Genomic DNA, 20832 nt, shown 5'->3' on the forward strand with positions numbered 1-20832 from the left:
CAGTGAAGGATGTCATAGGAGCGAGTGCAGATCATTTCAAATCAGAATTCACTTCCGCAGTAGGGCAGTCCACAGTTCAACCAAAAAAAAAGTCCTTTGAAATGTATAATGAAAACAAGGGGTATATAAAAGCTGTTACTATAATCAATTTTCCTGTATTCCAGCAAGTTTAGTTCTTTTTTTTCATCTGCATCTTTCTGAACACAGTCATGAGGCCTTACTTGTATAAACATTACTCAACATAATTCATAACTCAGTTATGGGATTAAAACAACATTGTTTATTTAATGCAAGTAGTGAATACTGCCATCCCACAACTTTTACAAGATGCTCTTCTTCCAATCTGTTGGACCTTCACTCCACTCCCAAATTTGCTTTTTTCCCTGACAATTTGATTTGAAAAGTGAGGAGTTGCTGTCAAAATGGTATGAACTGTCTGACTTGACATAAACTTAAGAGGGTGTTATAAAATGAAAATCGAAAATCTAAATGTTGAAGTTTTGATGGAATTAAATGCTCTTCTTTCCACAGATGGATATAAAAGAGGAGATGAATGCGGCTGTCATAAATCTCAATGAGAAAAGGACCATAAATGTTAAGGAAGAGGACTGTGAATGGGAGTGTGTCCACCCTAAACATGAAAGTCTGTTCATTAAGGATGAGGACTGTGAATTGGTGTCAGTGGGCATTAAAGAAGAGCCTGACGAGAACTCTGTCAGCAGTACGACTGACATCCATACAAATGTGGAGAGTGTCAAGGAAGACAACCTTCATTCCGAACGTCGAGATGATGCAGTGACCGCGTTAGCCCCTTGTGAAAGCACACACTCTTCATTTCTGGCATCTTCTTTCAATGTGAAGTCTGAATCATTACAGTCCGACACAGAGGAGATTAAAGAAATTTCATCTCTTACAACTCAGAAAGATGAGGCGATGCTTTCAAAGAAGTCTGCAAAAAGTAAGTGAAAAATAAAAAGGTGTACATTTTAGGGTTAGGGGTTATGGGCCTGCATCATGGCTGTCTTGTGTTTTTTTAAGAGAATCCTAGAAATGTAGTGACATTGATGAGTTTTATTGTATGTTTAATGTAGTGTGAAAGTTCCTCTATGATGCTTCAACCTTTAGCGATTTGCTGTTCTTCTATTATGGTTGTAACATTATGCAAATACTCTAAGCCTGTCTTTGATAAAGAGTGCTATATGAAAGTATGGTTGCAAGCACATCTGTGAACCCTTTGGAATTTCTTTAATTCCTCCTAACATGTGGTCTGATCTTCACTTCAGTCACGAGTCAAACAAATACAATTGTGTTCAACATTTGGGCACCTTCCCAGTCCTGAGCACTTTGTTTAAATATTCACAATCTGTTCTGTGACCACCATCTTTAATAACTCATTAACCCTTCTTTAGCAGCAGTCGCCTCCACTAGACATATCCTGCAGCCCATCCATCCTTTCCAATGGACTCTGATTGTCCAGTCCTGAGCACCAGTTTTCTTCTTTTTACACCATCCTGTTGTGGATTTCTTTCTTGTTTCATCTCTTGATTTTTGCTAACCTTCCACTACCCTGATATTCCGTCATATTTCTGGATAACATTTTGTTTTCTATATTCCATTAATAATAGCAAGCATTTGTGAAGTAATATTATGTTTTGTATCATTTAGTATTCATGTAAGCTTATAAGTAATACTAGGGTGTTGTACCATTTTTAGCCATTATGAATGTAGTGAAAAGTCAAGCAAAATTCCACCTTGTATTGACTAACTTAAAAAATTAAAACTTTGCAGGTGGCAGGTAATTTAGTGGAAACTATTAAGGGAAAAAAAAATCAAGTAGCACATGTCTAGAGTAGGATTATTAGCAAATAGCTTGTGTTCAGACTGGGAAGGTCATGTTTCTCTAATTTGCTGGAATTCAATGAGGAATCAACAAAAACATGCATTCAGAGGTGCTTTTGATATTATTTATGTTGATTTTTAGATGACTTTTAATAAGGTGTCACATGAAAGGGTAGTAATAAAACTGAAAGAAGTGGCAATTCAGGGCATGATATGTAAGTGGGTACAAAATGGACTCTGACCTAGGAAGCAAAGGGTAATTGTAAGGGATATTTTTTTTTAATAATGGGGTAATTTTAAAAGTGGTGTCCCTCAAGGATCATTCCTAGGGACATCATGGTGTTTAATGTACATAAACAATCTGACAAGAATATAATCAAGAAGCTGGTTAAGTTTGCAGATGATACCAATCTTGGCGGAAGGACAGATAATGTACAAACAACTCAATTGTTACAGAGGGACTTGGACAACATACAGCCTTGCACAGATGTGTGCCAATGTAATTTATCCATCCATCCATTATCCAACCCGCTATATCTTAGCTACAGGGTTACGTGGGTCTGCTGGAGCCAGCCCACCACAGCCAATATAATTTAATTAAAGGTAAAGTATTACATATAGGAAGTAAAAATGTTACATTTAAATACACAATGGGAGGGGGGACTGAAACTTAAAATTACATTTTGACAAATACCCAGGGGTTATAATGGACTCATTACAGTCTACATACAGAAAGTGTACAGAGGTGATCAAGAAAGCTAATAGGCTGTATTATATTAGTCTATATCTTACAATGTGTGGAGTATAAATCAAGGCACCAGCCCATGTTATATGGTGTACATAAAGAGTGCAAAATCTGAGAAAAGATTGATAATACATGTAGAATTCGCTACAACTTTCAGACCTGGGATATACTCATTTGTTGTCCCCTGTACAGCTTCAAGTGCTGCTGTGTGTATTGGACAACAGCCCTTGAATGGATCTAATAGAGTTGCAGTCACCTGAGGGAACATTAAAGACCCATTGCTACCTTCACTTTGACTGTTTGCTTCCTCTCCCCTTCTCATAGAGCAGGTCTCTTTATACTTTGCTTTAGCGTTCTTTCAGTTTGGATTTTTTCAACTTTGACTCACATTTTTTAAGTGTTGATGTTGCTTGAATGGCTCTGTCTTTCTCTTGACAAAAAAAAATTAATCGGAAAACAGAAGCCCAAATAGCTATTGAACATTCAATCTACCAATTCTATACTTCAGCATCCGGATCCATTTTTGCATTTCATTGTACAGGTGGATGCTTCCAGTATTGGTGTGGGAACTATATTGTCACAATGGATTGTTGGACATTGGTTTGATCTAACCTTACACATTTTTCTTTTTTTTTTTTTTTCTTCAACATAACTCTGCTGAACAAAACTATGTGTGGGTAATATAAGTAGGAGTTACCGTTTTTAAATTAGTATTACAAGAATAGAGACACTGCGTAGAGGGCTCAAAGTACCCTCTCCTAATCTGTACAGACCACAAGAATCTGACACATCTACGCACTGCTAAACCTTCAAATACTCATGAAGCTCATTTGGCCTTGTTCTGCAGTTGTGTAAATTTTACCATTTCTTTTCATGGCAGAAACACAAATGGTAAAGCAGATGCCTTATCACACATCCATGACCTAGATGAAATTTCTCCAGAACCTGAAAGTATTCTACCACCTAGAAAGTTTTTTGGGTTAACCATCATCAAACCACCTTGCCAACTTCAGGAGATTCTACAAATTGTCTACAGGTTCATAATAAGAAGGTCCTGTTCCTCCTGAACTGGGATAAAAAATTTTTGAGTAGTGGCATGCTTCCCTATAGTGTGGTAATCCGGGTATTGCTCAAGGTTTGAGAACTTCAAGGTACGGGGAACTTCAAATGGAAGACTGTGTACAAAGAATCAAGAAACTATGTTACGACCTGTAAAGTATGTGATGCAGCAAAATCATCAGAAACTTTCCCTGTAGGGTTATTACAACCCAATCTAGTTTCTGCTTACCCTAGGGAATCGATTTCAATAGATTTTATTACCGATCTACCACCCTGTAAGAGGTGGTGGTTTTTCGAAATGCACACATTTTCTTCCCTTTTGCCCTGTGCAAAAGATTTACCTGAAGCTTTAAAAGTGTGATATGTTTGCATGGTTCCCCCCCTACATCAATCATCTTTGACCGAGCCCTGCAAGTCTCAGAGAGACTTGTGAGTGTTTGCGCTATACTGTAGCTTTAACTCCTGTATACGACCCAGAGGCCAACAGCCAAACTGAAATTGTAAATCATGATTGTGTAGAAGTTTCTCCATTGTGTAACTGATTCTAATCACGATCCTTGGAGCAAATTCTTGCCCAGAGCAGAATATCCTAGAAACTTATTAGCTCATACTATATTAAAAATTAACTCAGTTTGAATGTGCTTATGGTTTTTCAACCTCCTCTTTTAGGTATCCATTCTTGTTTTCCTTCAATCCCCACCTTGTCTAAGTACTTGTCTGGTTTGCGTTTAAATGTGGAAGCTTGTACGGCAGAACCGTAATAAACCTGTCAATTTCAGAGACTGTATCCTAGAGAGAGGGCTCTTTTATGATAGTGTGTATTTATGTTTTATGTGAACTTCCACATCGATTTTAGTGATATGTGTCTTCGCTTTTAGGGGGTTGGGATTTGGAGATTGTGAATTTAATTTTTTTTTTCATTAATAGAATGTCAAAGAAGTTGATATTTTTTCCTCAGGACACCTACAGTATGGGGCTGTCACTCTATAGTGTCCTTGCAGGTCTTACCCAGCATTCCTTGGATAGCACAATACTTGTGACACTTGTCTCAGCCTGAGCATTTTTGGGAGAGACAAAACAAAATTTTCGTGCTTTTTCAAAAACATTTTTTTATTTGTGATCTCACTGGTATCTTTTTTTTGTATTTTGGGCACCTGCTTTAGGCAGAAGATCAGTTTGACTGATCTGTCTTTGGCTAGATTTTGACTGTGGGTCTCGTGGTCATTTTCTTTTCAACTGTTCTCTTGTGAGTCACTTTTATCTATTTTGTGTTTAAATATTTTGTAATTTAATGACTCCAAATCATTATCTAGTCAAGATATTACTCTTTTTAGTTTAGTTCTTTTCTGACTTTGGTTTTATTAAAACACTATTCTCCAGTTTTTAGATTCTATGTTATACTAGAAAAAAATCTAAGTTTTTTCCATTTTGCTCTCCTTCAGAATTTGTATATTAATGGTAATTTATTTCCTATTTCCTTTGTATATTTAGACTATAATTAAATGTCATTTCTGATTGGTGCATTTCATTTTTTAGCCTCTCCTGTAGCACAAACTCATGGCGACCTGGAGCAGCAGGCTGTGTCCTTTCTACATTTTCTTGCAGAGCTCTCTCAGGATGATGCCAGTCATGAGTTCTTGGGTTCGTTTGTTCTGAAAACAAACTCACAAGTCCAGTTGGCGTCTCTTTTGTTGTCTTCATGCGCATTGAGAAGTGTGGCAAACACAGCCTTCCTAGTGAGAAATTTCACATGAATGACCACCCATCCGGTAGTTCAACAATTCAGAGATCATTTTGTCAACAAGTTATTATGTACTGTCAATTAATTTGATGCCTTAAGCCATGTCTCCACAAAGTAATAAAGAGAGAAAATAACCCTTGTAAAAAGAAAATTAAGTTCACCTGTTTTGTTCCTCAGTGATCAGATATTAGATAAAACTAGACGGAGAAGAGGCGCTCTAAGCATGGCTCCTGAAGGGCACAAGAGACCCATCTCAGCTTCAGGTGCAAGTTGCCTAGCTGGTAGTCTGAATTTTATACTCGGAGGGTTGATGAGTAGTAAATCCATATGTAAGTGTCCTTGTTCGATTGAGGCTGAATGAAGTCCGATCCCAATAGATAGGAGTTGATCTTGTGTGTAAGTAATCTTAATTTTGTCTCAAAAGATAAAGTTAATAGACACTTAAGCAGCAGTGAAACAATCATGGCTGCCTAATCCACTCTATCTTGCGATTAGTGTCTGAAGATTTCTTCTCTTGATTGGGATTGTAGGATTTTGGGAAGATATCCAATTGTGATTTAAATTTTGCTTTTTAGTGATGAGTGAAAAAGCAGAGTATCATTTAGTTTGTGAAATTGCAGCCAAAATCCATTGTGATTTGACAATCTCTTATCTCTTATATTAAACTATCTTTGTGTAATTGTTGGTTTTTTTTTTAGAAAATTTAAGAAAATAACAAGGCTGTTTTGTTCCGTCTTGGAGGATTTGATCCTGCTCCAGTCCTTATAAACTATTGTTGATTCCATATTTGTTGCCTTTGGAAATGCAGTTAATGAGCACTGAGATAAACGCTTTGTGTGTTTCTTTTGCACTTTAAACCCCTCTTACTGTTGCCATGGCTTACTGTATGTGCCTCAATGCTCTTTAGATGTTGTTGTGTGGAGATTTGCACTGATGACTGGGTTTGTTTAAGAAGAGTTGCCAGACAGAACAATCCATAAAGAGCCCTCGTGATCATCCTAACATGACTAAAGAGGAATATTGGGACATGCTCCTCAAACCAGAACGTGGAGTGTGGATCACTGTCAAATGTCAGATGGCCCTCGTAGACCAGTCATTGAAGGGTGGGATGAATCAATGTATACTAGAACTTTGTGAAGAAACATGGCTCCTGACACATTGAATATGACTCTTCTGGTGTGTTGTAGGAGCTAGAGCGTATGAAGGAGGCTGAAAATCCAGGCAAGATATCATGGGACTTGCCTGTACACAAAACATAGGCTCTGGAAATAAAATTCTCCATCAAGCGCAATCTCACTTGTACTCTGAAGTTTCCTTGCAGAAAGACTTGAGATGGGTATGTGGATACTCACAAGACCTCTGTTGAGTGCCTATAGTTTTTAGTTTCACTACTACTAGGGAGAATTGCCCCTTGCTCACCTCGCTACACCCATGTGGTCTGATCAGCTGCTGTCTCTGTGCTGCTGCTGAGCTGCATGTTCTGCTTGTCACGCTGCACATCGATCATTTAAAAGCTTGTACAGCAGCTGTCCTTTTGTCACATTACCTTGTCTCGTGAGACGTCAAATTGTCTTCCGAGAAGATCACATATCGTCTCCTTCCAAGCCTTCCAAGATTTTTTTTTATAATAGAGAAATATTAGAAAGTTGCCTGAATGAGATTTAGCATTTTAAAGGAGAAGTTTCAGCATTATTTGGGTATGTGTACCAAACAACCATTTAAAGTTTTTGGCCTTTATAGAGACTTTGGATTCAGTGCTTCAGTGACTCTAACGCCTTTAGGAAGACTTCAGCATTCATGATCTCTAACAGGATCACCACATGGGGCTGAACTGAATCAGTTAGATGCACTACAAGGAGCGCTTGGAGATTTTTGGTGGCTGTCATGAAAGCCTTAGCAGTCTTTGGAGGACTTGATTAGCATACATAAATCCTGACAGCTCATGTCCATTAACATTATAGTGGAGTGTGTAAATGTCACCGGTGTGCCACAAAACTGACCAGTCCTGCTTTGTTCTGCCACTCTGCATCCAGGGCAGACACAAATAACTGAACTCATATAACCTCTCTCCTCTCCTGCATTTTCTCCCAGTCCACACTGTATCTCCTTTAATTTGGTGCATTAACTCTTTTAGGGTTAATTTTTTTTTGTTTCTTTTCTCCCAGGGCTGAATATTTTTCCAAAAACTAACTTTTTTTAAAAAAACACAAAACAATTGTTTAATATATTAAATCAACAAAAAATATTTATTTTTGACTAATATAGCTGTTTTGCATTTTGTATGAGCCTGCATACTATATAATTTAACATATTATTTCACATACTGTACATGTTACAAAGCAAAGTATGATAACGCTCAAAGCAGACAATTGCATGCATTGCCACGTTGCACTGCTTACAATACGTGTTGCACTGGTGCCTCTTTTTCAGTTGTCTGTTGCTGCACACAACACAGTCAGGCTTGTACTTTTTGTCCTCATATGTTACAGGAAAGTGGCACTCAGTCAGCCTGTCTGGCACTGCTCTTTGTGATGGCCTTCCTCGCTTTGCCAAAGGCACTCCAACATAATCTGCCAGCAAGCTATCAACCACCTTCTTGCAGAAATCTGTCACAGTCATAGTGCTGTCACTATTTGCCTGCTTGAATAATATATATCCATTTGTGAGTGCAATCTCACGCATGCGATGGTACACAGTGTGGTACCACTTGGTGGACTTATGGCCGTAAGCATATGACCCCAGCATCTGATGCAGTCGATCCACTCCAGCCATTTTACAATTGTAGTCCTCAAGTGCAACGGGCTTGTCCAGCTTCCTACCTTCTGGGTTTCCCTTTGACCGAATTACTTTCTCACATAAATTGTTGGTGTGAACTGTAGTAAGACAAGTCACCCGTTTGACATCATGCCATGCCAATGCCACCAAGTTATCCGCCTGACAGGATTGTCACCTCTTTTCATCTTCAGCCTGTCTGGCTTCAACTGTGAATTCTGTGTCTCCTGTTCACCCGCACTGTGCCACAAGCTCCAATTCCCCTGCTCTGTAGCTCCATGAACAATTCTGGGCATGTATAAAAATTGTCCATGTACACAACATGACCCAAATGTTCATAGCCCTGAAGCAGCTCCAGCACAACCTGACTTGTCAAGGGACAGTTCTCTCTTTGAAAGAAATACTTTCCAGTATAAGTAATTACTTTCAGGCAGAAACCACTGTTTGCTTCTGCCAGTACAAAATCCTTTATGCCATACTTTGTGGGCTTGTCTGGCATATATTGGCGGAAAAAAAGCTGTCCCTTATATTTTATCATTGATTCATCCACAGACAAATCACGGCCAGGCTGATAAAATTGTTTATATGTTGGCTCCACTATGTCAAGCAGGGGCTGAACTTTACACATGGGGTTATAGCCTGGCTCACCCCTTGGGATTTGCTTCTGGTTATCACAAAAGTGAATGAAGCTTTGCAGCAGCACGTACCTATCATGCGGCATAACCTGTCCAAAGCCACCAGGTGACAAAGTACATTTGGACCAATGCTCCCTGAAATTATATCGCCAGTCTAGTCCCATCTCTATCTGCAATGCCACAAAGCCCTTCATCTCGTCTTTTGTTGTGGGTTTCCACTTCGAAATATGAGAATGCGGAGCAAGCACATCCCGTGATTCAAAAAATTGCTCTGCATACCTGTTTGTCTCGTCTGATAGCTGAAAAACTGCCTCAGGAAAAAAGAGATTGAAATAGTCCAGCGGCTTGTAATCCGTTGTGCCCAGCAGCAAGCCGTGCCTTCTTGTGAAGTCCGGTAGCCAGTTCAGCTCCTACGGATCAATTTCTGGGTATTCCTCCCACGCGAACCTTGCTGTAGGTGCATCGGCAGCGTGAATGCGCTCAGCTGCCAGCCGAGCAGCTGGGGCGGCATTGGCTGGTCTCCGATTGGCTGATGCTGGCTCCTCAATCTCTTGCTCGATCTCCTGATCACTGTCAATGAAATCTGACTATGAAAAATCAGAGTCTGACTCTGCGATAATGCGCAAAATGTCATCTGCTGAGTGTTTTCTTTTCTGCACTTGCTTCGCTCCCTTGTGAGATGTTGATGCCATCTTGCCTTTGTTTGCATTTGTTTACATATCGCAACTCATGCACTTAGGAATCAGTTGCTGAGTCAATGAGTCTAACATTCCTCCAAGCAGAGAGGGAATGCCTGTGACGTGACAGTGAGTTTTGTCGCCATTAACAGCTGATTGTCGCCCTCTATCCCTGGATGTCGACTTTTGTCGACATACGCCCTCAACCCCTCCTGTCGACATCCTCCCTAAAAGAGTTAATATGCCACTTTCTCCATTCCTTTTTGCTTTGGTCATTGAAATGATATTTTTATTTGTGTTTTGGAGTCAAATGACTGTGGTGTAATTATGGGGAAATTTCACAATACATTCTGATTATTAAAAGTGCACTTCACATGCTTGGCATGGTTCTCTGTGTTAATAAACTTAACTGTCATCAATATCATCCATCCATCCATCCATTTTCCAACCCGCTATATTCCTAACTACAGGGTCACGGGGGTCTGCTGGAGCCAATCCCAGCCAACACAGGGCACAAGGCAGGAACCAATCCTGGGCAGGGTGCCAACCCAGCGCGGGACACACACAAACACACCCACACACCAAGCACACACTAGGGCCAATTTTAGAATCGCCAATCCACCTAACCTGCATGTCTTTGGACTGTGGGAGGAAACCCACGCAGACATGGGGAGAACATGCAAACTCCACGCAGGGAGGACCCGGGAAGCGAACCCAGGTCCCCAGGTCTCCCAACTGCAAGGCAGTAGCATTACCCACTGCGCCACCATGCCACCCATCAATATCATGATAACTGAAGATTGGCACTTTTTACTTCCATTAAACAAAAACAAAAAAAGAACAACATCCATCCATCCATCCATTTTCTTCTGCTTATCCAAGGTCGGGTCGCGGGGGCAGCAGCTTGAGCAGAGATGCCCAGACTTCCCTCTCTCCGGCCACTTCTTCTAGCTCTTCCGGAAGAATCCCAAGGCGTTCCCAGGCCAGCCGGGAGACATAGTCCCTCCAGTGTGTCCTGGGTCTTCCCCAGGGCCTCCTCCCGGTTGGACGTGCCCGGAACACCTCACCAGGGAGGCGTCCAGGAGGCATCCTAATCAGATGCCCGAGCCACCTCATCTGACTCCTCTCGATGCAGAGGAGCAGCGGCTCTACTCTGAGCCCCTCCCGGATGACTGAGCTTCTCACCCTATCTTTGTATTCGCGATCTCGTTCTTTTGGTCACTACCCATAGCTCATGACCATAGGTGAGGGTAGGAACATAGATCGACTGGTAAATTGAGAGCTTTGCCTTACGGCTCAGCTCCTTTTTCACCACAACAGACCGATGCAGAGCCCGCATCACTGCGGACGCCGCACCGATCCGCCTGTCGATCTCACACTCCATTCTTCCCTCACTCGTGAACAAGACCCCGAGATACTTGAACTCCTCCACTTGAGGCAGGATCTCGCTCCTAACCCTGAGAGGGCACTCCACCCTTTTCCGGCTGAGGACCATGGTCTTGGATTTTGAGGTGCTGATTCTCATCCCAGCCGCTTCACACTCAGCTGCGAACCGATCCAGAGAGAGCTGAAGATCACGGCCTGATGAAGCAAACAGGACAACATCATCTGCAAAAAGCAGTGACCCAATCCTGAGTCCACCAAACAGGACCCCCTCAACATCTTGGCTGCGCCTAGAAATTCTGTCCATAAAAGTTATGAAAAGAATCGGTGACAAAGGGCAGCCCTGGCGGAGTCCAACTCTCACTGGAAACAGGTTCGACTTACTGCCGAACAACATATAAATAAATATAAATATAATAAATATAAAGAACAACATATAAATCTGAATAACATTTTAAAAGAGTATGATGACAAAATAACATTCTATACTGTACGTAAGAAAATGTGATCATTATTCTTCTCAAATGTACCTTTCAAATGCGATCTGTTTAGTTTTGCTGTTACAACTGATTTTCTACAGTGATTGTGCTTGTGTAGAGAATATTTGGAAAACTTAAGTTGCATATGGAAAGCCACTCAACTTGTTCTTTTTCCCTTGTACTGTATTACAATTGCTTATGCAAAGGTTGCTTATAATTTCAGACAGAATTTACTTAATGTTGTGACTTGATGTTAGTATTAAAGTAGTCTATTACTAAATATACTTTTATTTTTTGCTTTTTATACAGGAATCAAATATGGCTTATCTTCTGAATGTGATAAACAAATCTGTAAAAGGAGTACACTTGGGAGCATTCACACAGGAGAGAAGCCATATTGCTGTTCTGACTGTGGCAAACAGTTTTCACTAAGAAGATACCTTACTAACCACAAGAGAATTCACACAGGGGAGAAGACGCATTGCTGTTCTGAGTGTGGCAAACAGTTTTCTCAAAGAAGATACCTTAAGAACCACAAAAGAATTCACACAGGGGAGAAGCCATATTGCTGTTCTGAATGTGGCAAACAGTTTTCACAAAGAAGCAATCTTCAGGCCCACAAAATAAGTCACATGGGAGAAAATCCTTATTGTTGTATTGAATGTGGTAAACAGTTTCAACGAAGAGATATTCTTGAGACCCACAAAAGGATTCACACAGGGGAGAGGCCATATTGCTGTTCTGAATGTGGCAAACAGTTTTCACAAAAAAGCAATCTTCAGGCCCACAAAGTAATTCACACTGGAGAGAAGCCATATTGCTGTTCTGAATGTGGCAAGCAGTTTTCACGAAAAGGCCATCTTCAGAGTCACAAAATAAGTCACACAGGAGAGAAGCCATATTGCTGTTCTGAGTGTGGCAAACAGTTTTCACAAAGAAGCTATCTTCAGAACCACAAAAAAAGTCACATGAGGGAGAAGCCATATTGCTGTATTGAATGTGGCAAACAGTTTTCAAAAAGACGCAATCTTCAGACCCACGAAAGAATTCACACTGGGGAGAAGCCTTATTGCTGTTCTGAATGTGGCAAGCTGTTTTCACGAAAAGGCCATCTTCAGAGCCACAAAAGAATTCACACGGGGGAGAAGCCATATTGCTGTTCAGAATGTGGCAAACGATTTTCACGAAGAGGCCCTCTTCAGACCCACGAAAGAATTCACACCGGCGAGAAGCCATATTCTTGCTCTGATTGTGGCAAACAATTCCATTTCATGAGTGATCTTCATAGCCACAAAAGAATTCATATGGGAGAGAAGCCGTATGAATGTAATCAATGTAAGAGACGGTTTTCACAAAGAAGGAATCTTCTGCTCCACCAAAGGATTCACACAGGAGAGAGACCATTTTGCTGTAATCAATGTGGTAAACAATATCCTTCTATAGGCAGTCTGAAGAGACACTCTACACTTCACATGAGAGAAGGAGGAAGCCTTGAAGGAGAAAACTGTCAAGTGAAGAAGGGACAAACTTAACCCTCCCAACTACTCAAGTCTTGTTTAAGTACATTTATGTGGTGGGCTTCATTATATAAGATCCATACTCTGTTCCATCTAGGCAAACCTACTCATATGGTTTAAAAAGAATCCAAGTAAGTAATTCATTCTGGCCAATTGTCTTCTTGGATAAAATGGTGCCTGCCCTCTGCCTCTGCACTGTAAGCATCACCCATTCTACTAGGCTTTAGTGGCACACTAGACCTGTGAAGAAAGCAGATTTAACGGGGATGCAGGTATCCAGCTTCACCCAACTCTGTGTCCATTACTCTATGTCATTCCAAACTAAGAAACTCCAGCTTGTGTACTGGATCTGCCTGGACTTCATCGGACAACAGAGGTGTAAATCTGATGTTAAGTTGACATCTTTCCAAATGCCCCTCTGCAGGCTTTTTGAGCCAGAAGGCTAGAAGTTAAGCTCTTAGTTAATAAATGATGACTCTGATGGACAGAAGAACTCGTCTATGAGTTCACACTGATTTAATAAGTGGAAATAACTTCAGTAACATCAGGAGAATTCTAATCATTCCATTCAAGTTTTTCTCTGGACACTTTCACTGAATTCCCTGGAGATTCTCTCAGGGAATGGGGCTTTCCAAAATGACTGAAAACCACTGAAACTAAAAGCTGATGAGCCATTTTGGGTTGGGGGAGCAGAGAACTGACAACCTCTTCCATTTTGAGGATCAGAAATTGACAGTCTCACTGCCAAGCTGTAGGCCAGTCATCTGACAGGATTGAGAAATGGCCATCTCTTTAAGAAGGGAATTCCAGAATCTAAACTCTTGTGCCAGAAACAGTAAGTTGCAGATGACACAACAAACAGCAGAAAGCAAGCCAAGAAAGCAGCATCAGCAAATGCCACAAACAAAGAAGCATGCAGTAAAGAGGAGGAGTGCACTCTAATGCAAGAAGAAATTGAACACTTGAACCCAAAGCAACAACTCCACAGAACATCAGACGTCACCTTTAAAGACTTGGTATTGTAAAGCTATTTATCAGTGCCATGATAAATTAGAATTCTAAATAGCAAATAAACAGCCAGCCTGACGTTATATCTTTGTGTGTCTAGTGTGTCTGTGTCCTGTCTTACTTATCAACATATATATGCACTTATCCTATGTCTGTAATCCTTGAGTTTACCAGTAAATTGTATTATTCTCTGTTTCAGGTACCTTGAAACAAGTTTAATGACTGGTGTCCCGCCTCCTACAAGAGCGAAAGGTAAGGGAAATAAAATGGGAGCCTTACTGAGTTATTTGAGTAATTACCAGTATTGCAGAAGACCAAACTGTATATTAACCAACTTAAAATTCATCTTTCCATTTCCAGCATTTATTGTTGTCCCTCTGTGTGGACCCGATAAAATACACTCCTTCCTACATTTATCGGTGTACTTCTGGGTGGGTGTGTTATTGATTATTAATAATCATTTCCTACATCACTTCGGTAGAGTAGGTGATAATAATAGCAATAGTGCAACATGTTGAGGTGATGACCTCCAATGTGGTGTCAGCACAGATAGGCAGTGTTGCTGGTTCCACCACTTTTGTGCAAAACATGTGATCCACACACTGAATTCATCCATGTTGCTGCCTGGAGAGATAAGTAACATCATCCTGGTTAATGTTTATTATCTCAGCAACAGAAATTATTCACTCTGTTACTGTTATTCTAATGATGAACCATTCTCACATTGGAGCGCTGAGAGCTTCCACCAGGAGTATAAAAATCTGCCAACATTATCCACTTGTGGATACAACAAGCTAGATCTCCTCTTCAACTTTCAATGCATTAAAATAAAAACCTGTGCTACTGGACAAGTCTGACCATCTCACTTACAAGCCTGTTATTGATGGTAGCTTCTCTCTTCTTATCCAAGCCAAATGCTCTCATATGTGTTTGGTGGGTGTTTGTTGTTTCCTTTAATATATATATTCTTCTTGAGCGTCTGTAAAGTTTTAATTTGTAGTTTGAAACAAACAGACAATACTTTAACTTATCCAGACCTTTACACTTGCTTATGGGTTTCTGGATATTTTCAAGTTTAAAAAGCTGTAAGTAAGCTCCATCTACCTGTAATCCTTCTTATGAAATATTTTAACCCAAAAATAAAAGTGAATCATTGTGTGCAATGTCCCCAAAAGTCTGGTTCATTTAAGTAGACGTGAGCCTGCCTTTGGCACTCTGGCGCAGTCTAAATCAAATGTATCAAGATTGGATGGTCTCGGTGTGATACTAAGCAGGAGGTATGAATGTAATCCGAAACAGGACCAATCTAACTACACTATATGGACAGAAGTATTGGGATGCCTGACCATTATACCAACTGGGACTTTAATGACATTGTGCTCAAATCCATAGACTTCAATATGGAATTGGTTCGCCCTTTGCAGTTCTAACACTCCCACTCTTTTTGGAAGTCTTTCTGTTAGATTTTCGAGTGTTTCTGTGGGTATGTGTGCCCATTCATTCTGTAGAGCATTTATGAGGTCAGCCACTGATGTTGGATTAGAGGACCTGGCTCGCAATCTCAGTTCCAGTTCATCCCAAAGGTGTTCAGTGAGTTTGGGGTCAGGACTCTGTGGGCCAGTCAAGTTCTTCCACACTGAAGTCATCCAACCATCTTGTTATGGACCTTGCTTTCTGCACTGGGGCACAGTTATGCTGGAATAGAAGAGGGCCTTCCTCATATTGCTTCCACAAAGTTGGAAGCATAGCATTGTCCAAAATGCCCTGGTATGACGAAGCATTAAGATTGCCCTCCTTTGGAAGCAAGGGGCTGAGCCCAAACCCTGAAAAACAGCCCCACACCATTATCCCTGCTCCACCAAACTTCACAGTTGGCACAATACAGGCAGGCAGGCAGGTGATGTTCCAGAATCCACCAAACACAGACTCTCCCATCTGACTGTCAGAGAAACAGGATTTGTCACGCTGCGTGAACGCGTTTCCACTGCTCCACATTCCAGCGGCGGTGTACTTTACCTCACTCCATCCAATGCTTGGTATTGGACTTGATGATGAGAGGCTTGCATGCAGCTGCTAGGCCATAGAAGCTCATTCCATGAAGCTTCCAATACACAGTCAATGCCAGTGAAAGTTTAGAACTCTTCAGGTATGGAATCAGCAGAGTGTTGGCGACTATTACACACCATGCATCTTAGCAGTCATTGACCCGATCTCTGACTTGACGTGGTTTACCAGTTTATTGTGGAGTTGCTGTTGTTCCTAAATGCTTCCACTTTCCAAAAATTCCCCTTACAGTTGACCACGGAGTATCCATCAGGGCTAAAATTTCACAAACCATCCTATTGCAAAGGTGGCATCCTATCACAGTACCACACTTGAAATCACTGAGCTCTTCAGAATGACCCATTTTGTTTCACTCATGTCTGTAAGTGGAGACTGCATGCCCAGGTGCTTGATTTTATATACCTGTGGCAATGGGTCTGATTGAAATAAGAGAATTCAATAATTACGAGGTCCGCAATAGTGTACATGGAATACTGTGCATTATGAGTGAAATTGTCCACACTAAAGTAGGCACGCTAAGCATCTTAGTAATTATATAATATCATTCACAGTATAATGACTCAAGGGTTAACGTGGAGCATTAGATCACAGTATAATGACTCAAGGGTTAACGTGGAGCATTAGACAATTATCCCTTGGGGATTAAGAAAGTTTATCAAATTAAAAACAATAAAAAAATAAATATGCATATAGTTACAAATGTAGCACAATTCACATAACTTACATTATTACTCATCCAATCAAAGCATCCCTAGCACCTGTTTCAGGCTTGCAGCCTCATACGTGATGAAACAGCAATCCACCCTAATCTACAGTGTATTGTCAAAAGTATTGGGACCCCCCTCCAAGTCATTGAATTAATGTGTTCCAATCCCTTCCATGGCCACAGGTGTATAACATCGAGCACCTCAGCATGCAGACAGCTGGCCTCTACAAACATTTGTGACAGAATGGGTCACTCTCAGCCAATTCAGGCCTGGTACTGTGATAGGATGTCACTTGTGCAAGAAGTCCATTCGTGAAATTACCTCACTACTAAATATTCCATGGTCAAATGTCAGTGGTATTGTAACAAAGTGGAAGCAATTGGGAACAACAGCATCTCAGTCATGAAGTGGTAGGCCACGTCAAATCACAGAACGGGGGCAGCGCATGCTGAAGTGTGAAGAAGTCTCCGACTTTCTGCAGAGTCAATGGCTACAAACCTCCAAAAGCTCAAGAACAGTGCAGCGTACAGAGAAAGCTTCATGGAATGAGTCTCCATGGCCGAGCAGCTGCAGCTAAGCCTGACATCACTAAGTGCAAAGCATTGCATGCAGTGGTGTAAAGCCCACCGCCCACCACTGGACTCTGGAGCAGTGCAGACGTGTCCTCTGGTGTGGCGAATCATGCAATCCGATGGACAAGTCTGGCCAGGAGAATGGGACTTGCCTGACAGCATTGTGCCAAGTGTAAAGTTTGGTGGAGGGGGGATTATGGTGTGGGGTTGTTTTTCAGAGGTTGGGCTTGGCCCCTTAGTTCCAATGAAAGGAACTCTTAATGCTTCAGCATACAAAGCCATTTCGGAAAATTTCATGCTCCCAACTTTGTGGGCACAGTTTGGGGATGACAAACATGACTTGGCACACACCAGTGCACAAAGCAAGGTCTGTAAAGAAATGGAGGAGCAAGTTTGGTGTGGAGGAACTTGACTGGCCTGCACAGAGCCCTGACCTTAACCTGACAGAACACCTTTGGGATGAATTAGAGCGGAGACTGCGTGGGAGCCAGGCCTTCTCATCCAACATCAGTGCCTGACCTCACAAATGCCCTCCTGGTCACAAATTCCCATAAACACAATTAGTCCTATACCTCGTGGAAAGCCTTCCTGGAAGAGGTGAAGTTGTTAGAGCTACAAAGGGAGAGCCAACTCCATATTAAGAATGGGATGTCATTAAAGTTCATGTGTGTATAAAGGTAGGTGTCATTACTTTTTGGCAATATAACGTACTGGGGGGCAAATCTCGCTTTGCTCACCAACCCCCAGGCCTGCACTACATGCTAGCCTCTTTGTAGTTCTGCTACTTGCGTATGGGGATGCAGTTGTACGATTTAAACAGATTGCTATTTTCATGGGAATTGTTACATATGCATAATAGAACTAACTATTTTACATTACGAGTAATTAACCATACTAAAAAATAGTAAAACGTAATAATTTGAAAGTAAATTGTTTCATGTTGTTCAGTAAAATCAATTTTTTTAATTAAATTTTCATCAATATCGCATTGAATTTTGATTGTGTTTGGACTTCCATCGTGACAATGCAATGTATAACTGCCCGTGAGTGAATTTTATTTCTTTCTATTAAATAAAACGACTTTTTCGAATGTTTGGCTCTGAGATTTGTTAATTGTCCTAGCAAAAGCTATTCTAACGCGAAACTGTTAACGTTTTAACACGAATGGAATATCAAGATCTCCTTTGGTGTCTAATGTTATCTGCGGTAGGTGTACTACATTACCTTTCTTGGATACATCCTTCTTTCTACAGTAATTTGTGCGGTGGAAGACCGGATGGTGTTAACGGCTGTAGATATTCTTTGTGATATTGTAAGTTGATTTTTTCATCTTCTGCACAGTCACCACCAACTGTTTCAGCATAGTCTATTGATACGCATTTAACCAATTTGTAACCGATCAACATTTTTCACGTTAATTCATTTGACTTCATCGTTTCTCGGTTCTAGGATTGCCTGTGTAGTCATTTCTTCTGTTGATAACCCTTCATGATGAAATTCTTCAATAAGATTTGGACATAATAAGTCTTCTTTAATTGGGAACTTAAAGTGAGGAAAGCGTTAAAATGTATAAGAGCTGTGAGAGAAAGGACTGTCTGTCAAAAGCATTCACACCAATGAGAGGTGAGGGGACCGGGGGCGTGGTTCAATATGGTTGAGAAGAGGTCATGACTTGAAAAAAATCTTAGGGCCAAAGTCTCGTCTTGTTGCAGGATTTTTTTATATAATAGAGAGATATTAAAGGGTGCAAATCCACTTGTGATCGGGTTGATCAAAACACATACATAAGTGCTCAGATACAATTAGCACTGCCTTGTAAATCCAGCAGTCAGACTCCCTAATCTTACACCATGAAACTGATGTGTGTAGATGGACAGCCGTTCAATGCGCACACTAATTTTGTCATACATAGTAAATGTTAATCAAATCAAACATTTAAAAACAAAATTAACAAATATTTACAAGATTTAAGATGGGAAATGTGTGATTTGAGATAAACTAAGTTGAGGTGAAGTTCTCATGGTGAACAGACGTATATACATCTTGAAACAACCACGTGTGAATTGTGTTTAAAAGTAGGATGGGAACAATTACACAGCTCACTGGCTGTCACATTTCTAAACCAATCCAACACCTCATAAAGACGGTGCTCAAAATGGGGGCGGAGATTTTGAACTGAAAAAGAGCAGAGGTGTGCTCGTCAAACTGGCCCAACAGACACCATAGTTTTGATTATGTCAAAATATTGTAAAATGACACAAAGAACACGGATGAAGAGTTGGGGTATCACCTTGGTAACCCCTATATAATTTGACAGGTTTTGAAGAGATCAACACGCAGTTAACTTGGGGGGGGGGTCCTATCATTACAGACACAAAGTAGGTAACCAGTTGACTGGTTTATGAAGGAAGATGGTAGGATGAGGTGGGTCCAGGAGGACAGACAATGGAGATGACATCCGTGGTGGCAGGGCTGTCAATCACCCGGTCTGCAAAGGGAGAAAGAGGGAAAAGATCAGAAAACAGTGCCAACCCCTGACTCGGCAGGTAATTACATTTACTAGAGCCAATAAGCTGGCTCCCATGTGCCTGCATGTGACACTGTGTGCAGCCAAGGTCTTCTGAAAAGGCAAAGCCCTCACTGACTGACTGACTCACTCACTCGCTCATCACTAATTCTCCAACTTCCCGTGTAGGTGGAAGGCTGAAATTTGGCAGGCTCGTTCCTTACAGCTTACTTACAAAAGTTAGGCAGGTTTCATTTCAAAAATTCAAAGTGTAACGGTCATAACTGGAACTTCTTTTTTGTCCATATACAGTAATGGACTGCAGCTTGCTGGCCGTGGGATGCGGGGTTGCGTATCGCGTCATCACGCCTCCCATGTAATCACGTGAACTGACTGTGAAGGAGAAAGGACGGCCTTATATGGCATTCGTTTATAAAACAGCGGACAGGCTGTGTAAAGGAAGCTTCACAAAAAAACAGATCCTTAGCAAATTGTTATTGGTATATTTTCCCTCAATTTAAAAATGTTTTCTTCTTAATTAAAATTTAAAAGCAATACTTCACTGCTGTGAAGCCCCTCTAGCGCTGACGTCCGAGGTTCGATTACCGTAAGCGAGCGCAGTGAGTGTGTACGCCTGATGAGCCAAGAATAAGGGGGAAACACGTGTCGCGTACTCTTTGCATTATTTGACAGTAAACTATTTTCAACCATTCTATGATCTGCTTCTCTGAAGGCACCGTGGCTGATGTTAGCTGACTTGCTGGCCAACCATAAGCGTTACCTGGTAGGTAACCACCCACTCACTTCACTCCCTTACGGGAATCGAACCTCGGACGTCAGCGCTAGAGGCGAAGCCCCTAAAATTGCGCCACAGCGTGTGGTTCGTTTATTTGACAGCATGTAGATCGGGGTAATTACATTCACGGCATTCGTAGTCTGATTCACAATCTGATTGTATGGGTGGTTACCTAACAGGTAACGCTTATGGTTAGCCAGCAAGTCAGCTCGAAGTGATCACTCGTGTGAAGGCAGCTTCACAAAAAAACAGATCCTTAACAAATTGTTATTGATATATTTTCCCTCAATTTAAAAAGGTTTTCTTTTCTTCTTAATAAAAATCTAAAAGCA

General features: G+C 41.1%; 2 protein-coding genes across 6 annotated transcripts in view; one reads left to right on the forward strand and one right to left on the reverse strand.

Annotated features, from left to right (window-relative positions):
• LOC114668330 (zinc finger protein 883-like) overlaps window positions 1–20832 on the reverse strand; it is a 774734-nt gene that overhangs the window by 700414 nt on the left and 53488 nt on the right. The gene's annotated exons all lie outside the window — the stretch shown is intronic.
• LOC114668726 (gastrula zinc finger protein XlCGF57.1-like) lies at window positions 532–13940 on the forward strand. The gene is made up of 2 exons (XM_028824640.2): window positions 532–958; window positions 11640–13940. The coding sequence occupies exons 1-2, from the start codon at window positions 532–534 to the stop codon at window positions 12860–12862; spliced, it is 1650 nt and encodes a 549-aa protein (XP_028680473.2). The 3' UTR covers window positions 12863–13940.

This window comes from Erpetoichthys calabaricus, chromosome 1, assembly GCF_900747795.2.
Source record: "Erpetoichthys calabaricus chromosome 1, fErpCal1.3, whole genome shotgun sequence".
Classification (NCBI taxonomy): Eukaryota; Metazoa; Chordata; class Cladistia; order Polypteriformes; family Polypteridae; genus Erpetoichthys; species Erpetoichthys calabaricus.

Bases quoted from the DNA above. Each gene is read 5' to 3' on its own strand.
- LOC114668726 (XM_028824640.2), top strand. From the start codon at position 532: ATGGATATAAAAGAGGAGATGAATGCGGCTGTCATAAATCTCAATGAG. The intron at 959-11,639 runs GTAAGTGAAAAA...CTTTTTATACAG, and splicing joins TTCAAAGAAGTCTGCAAAAA to GAATCAAATATGGCTTATCT.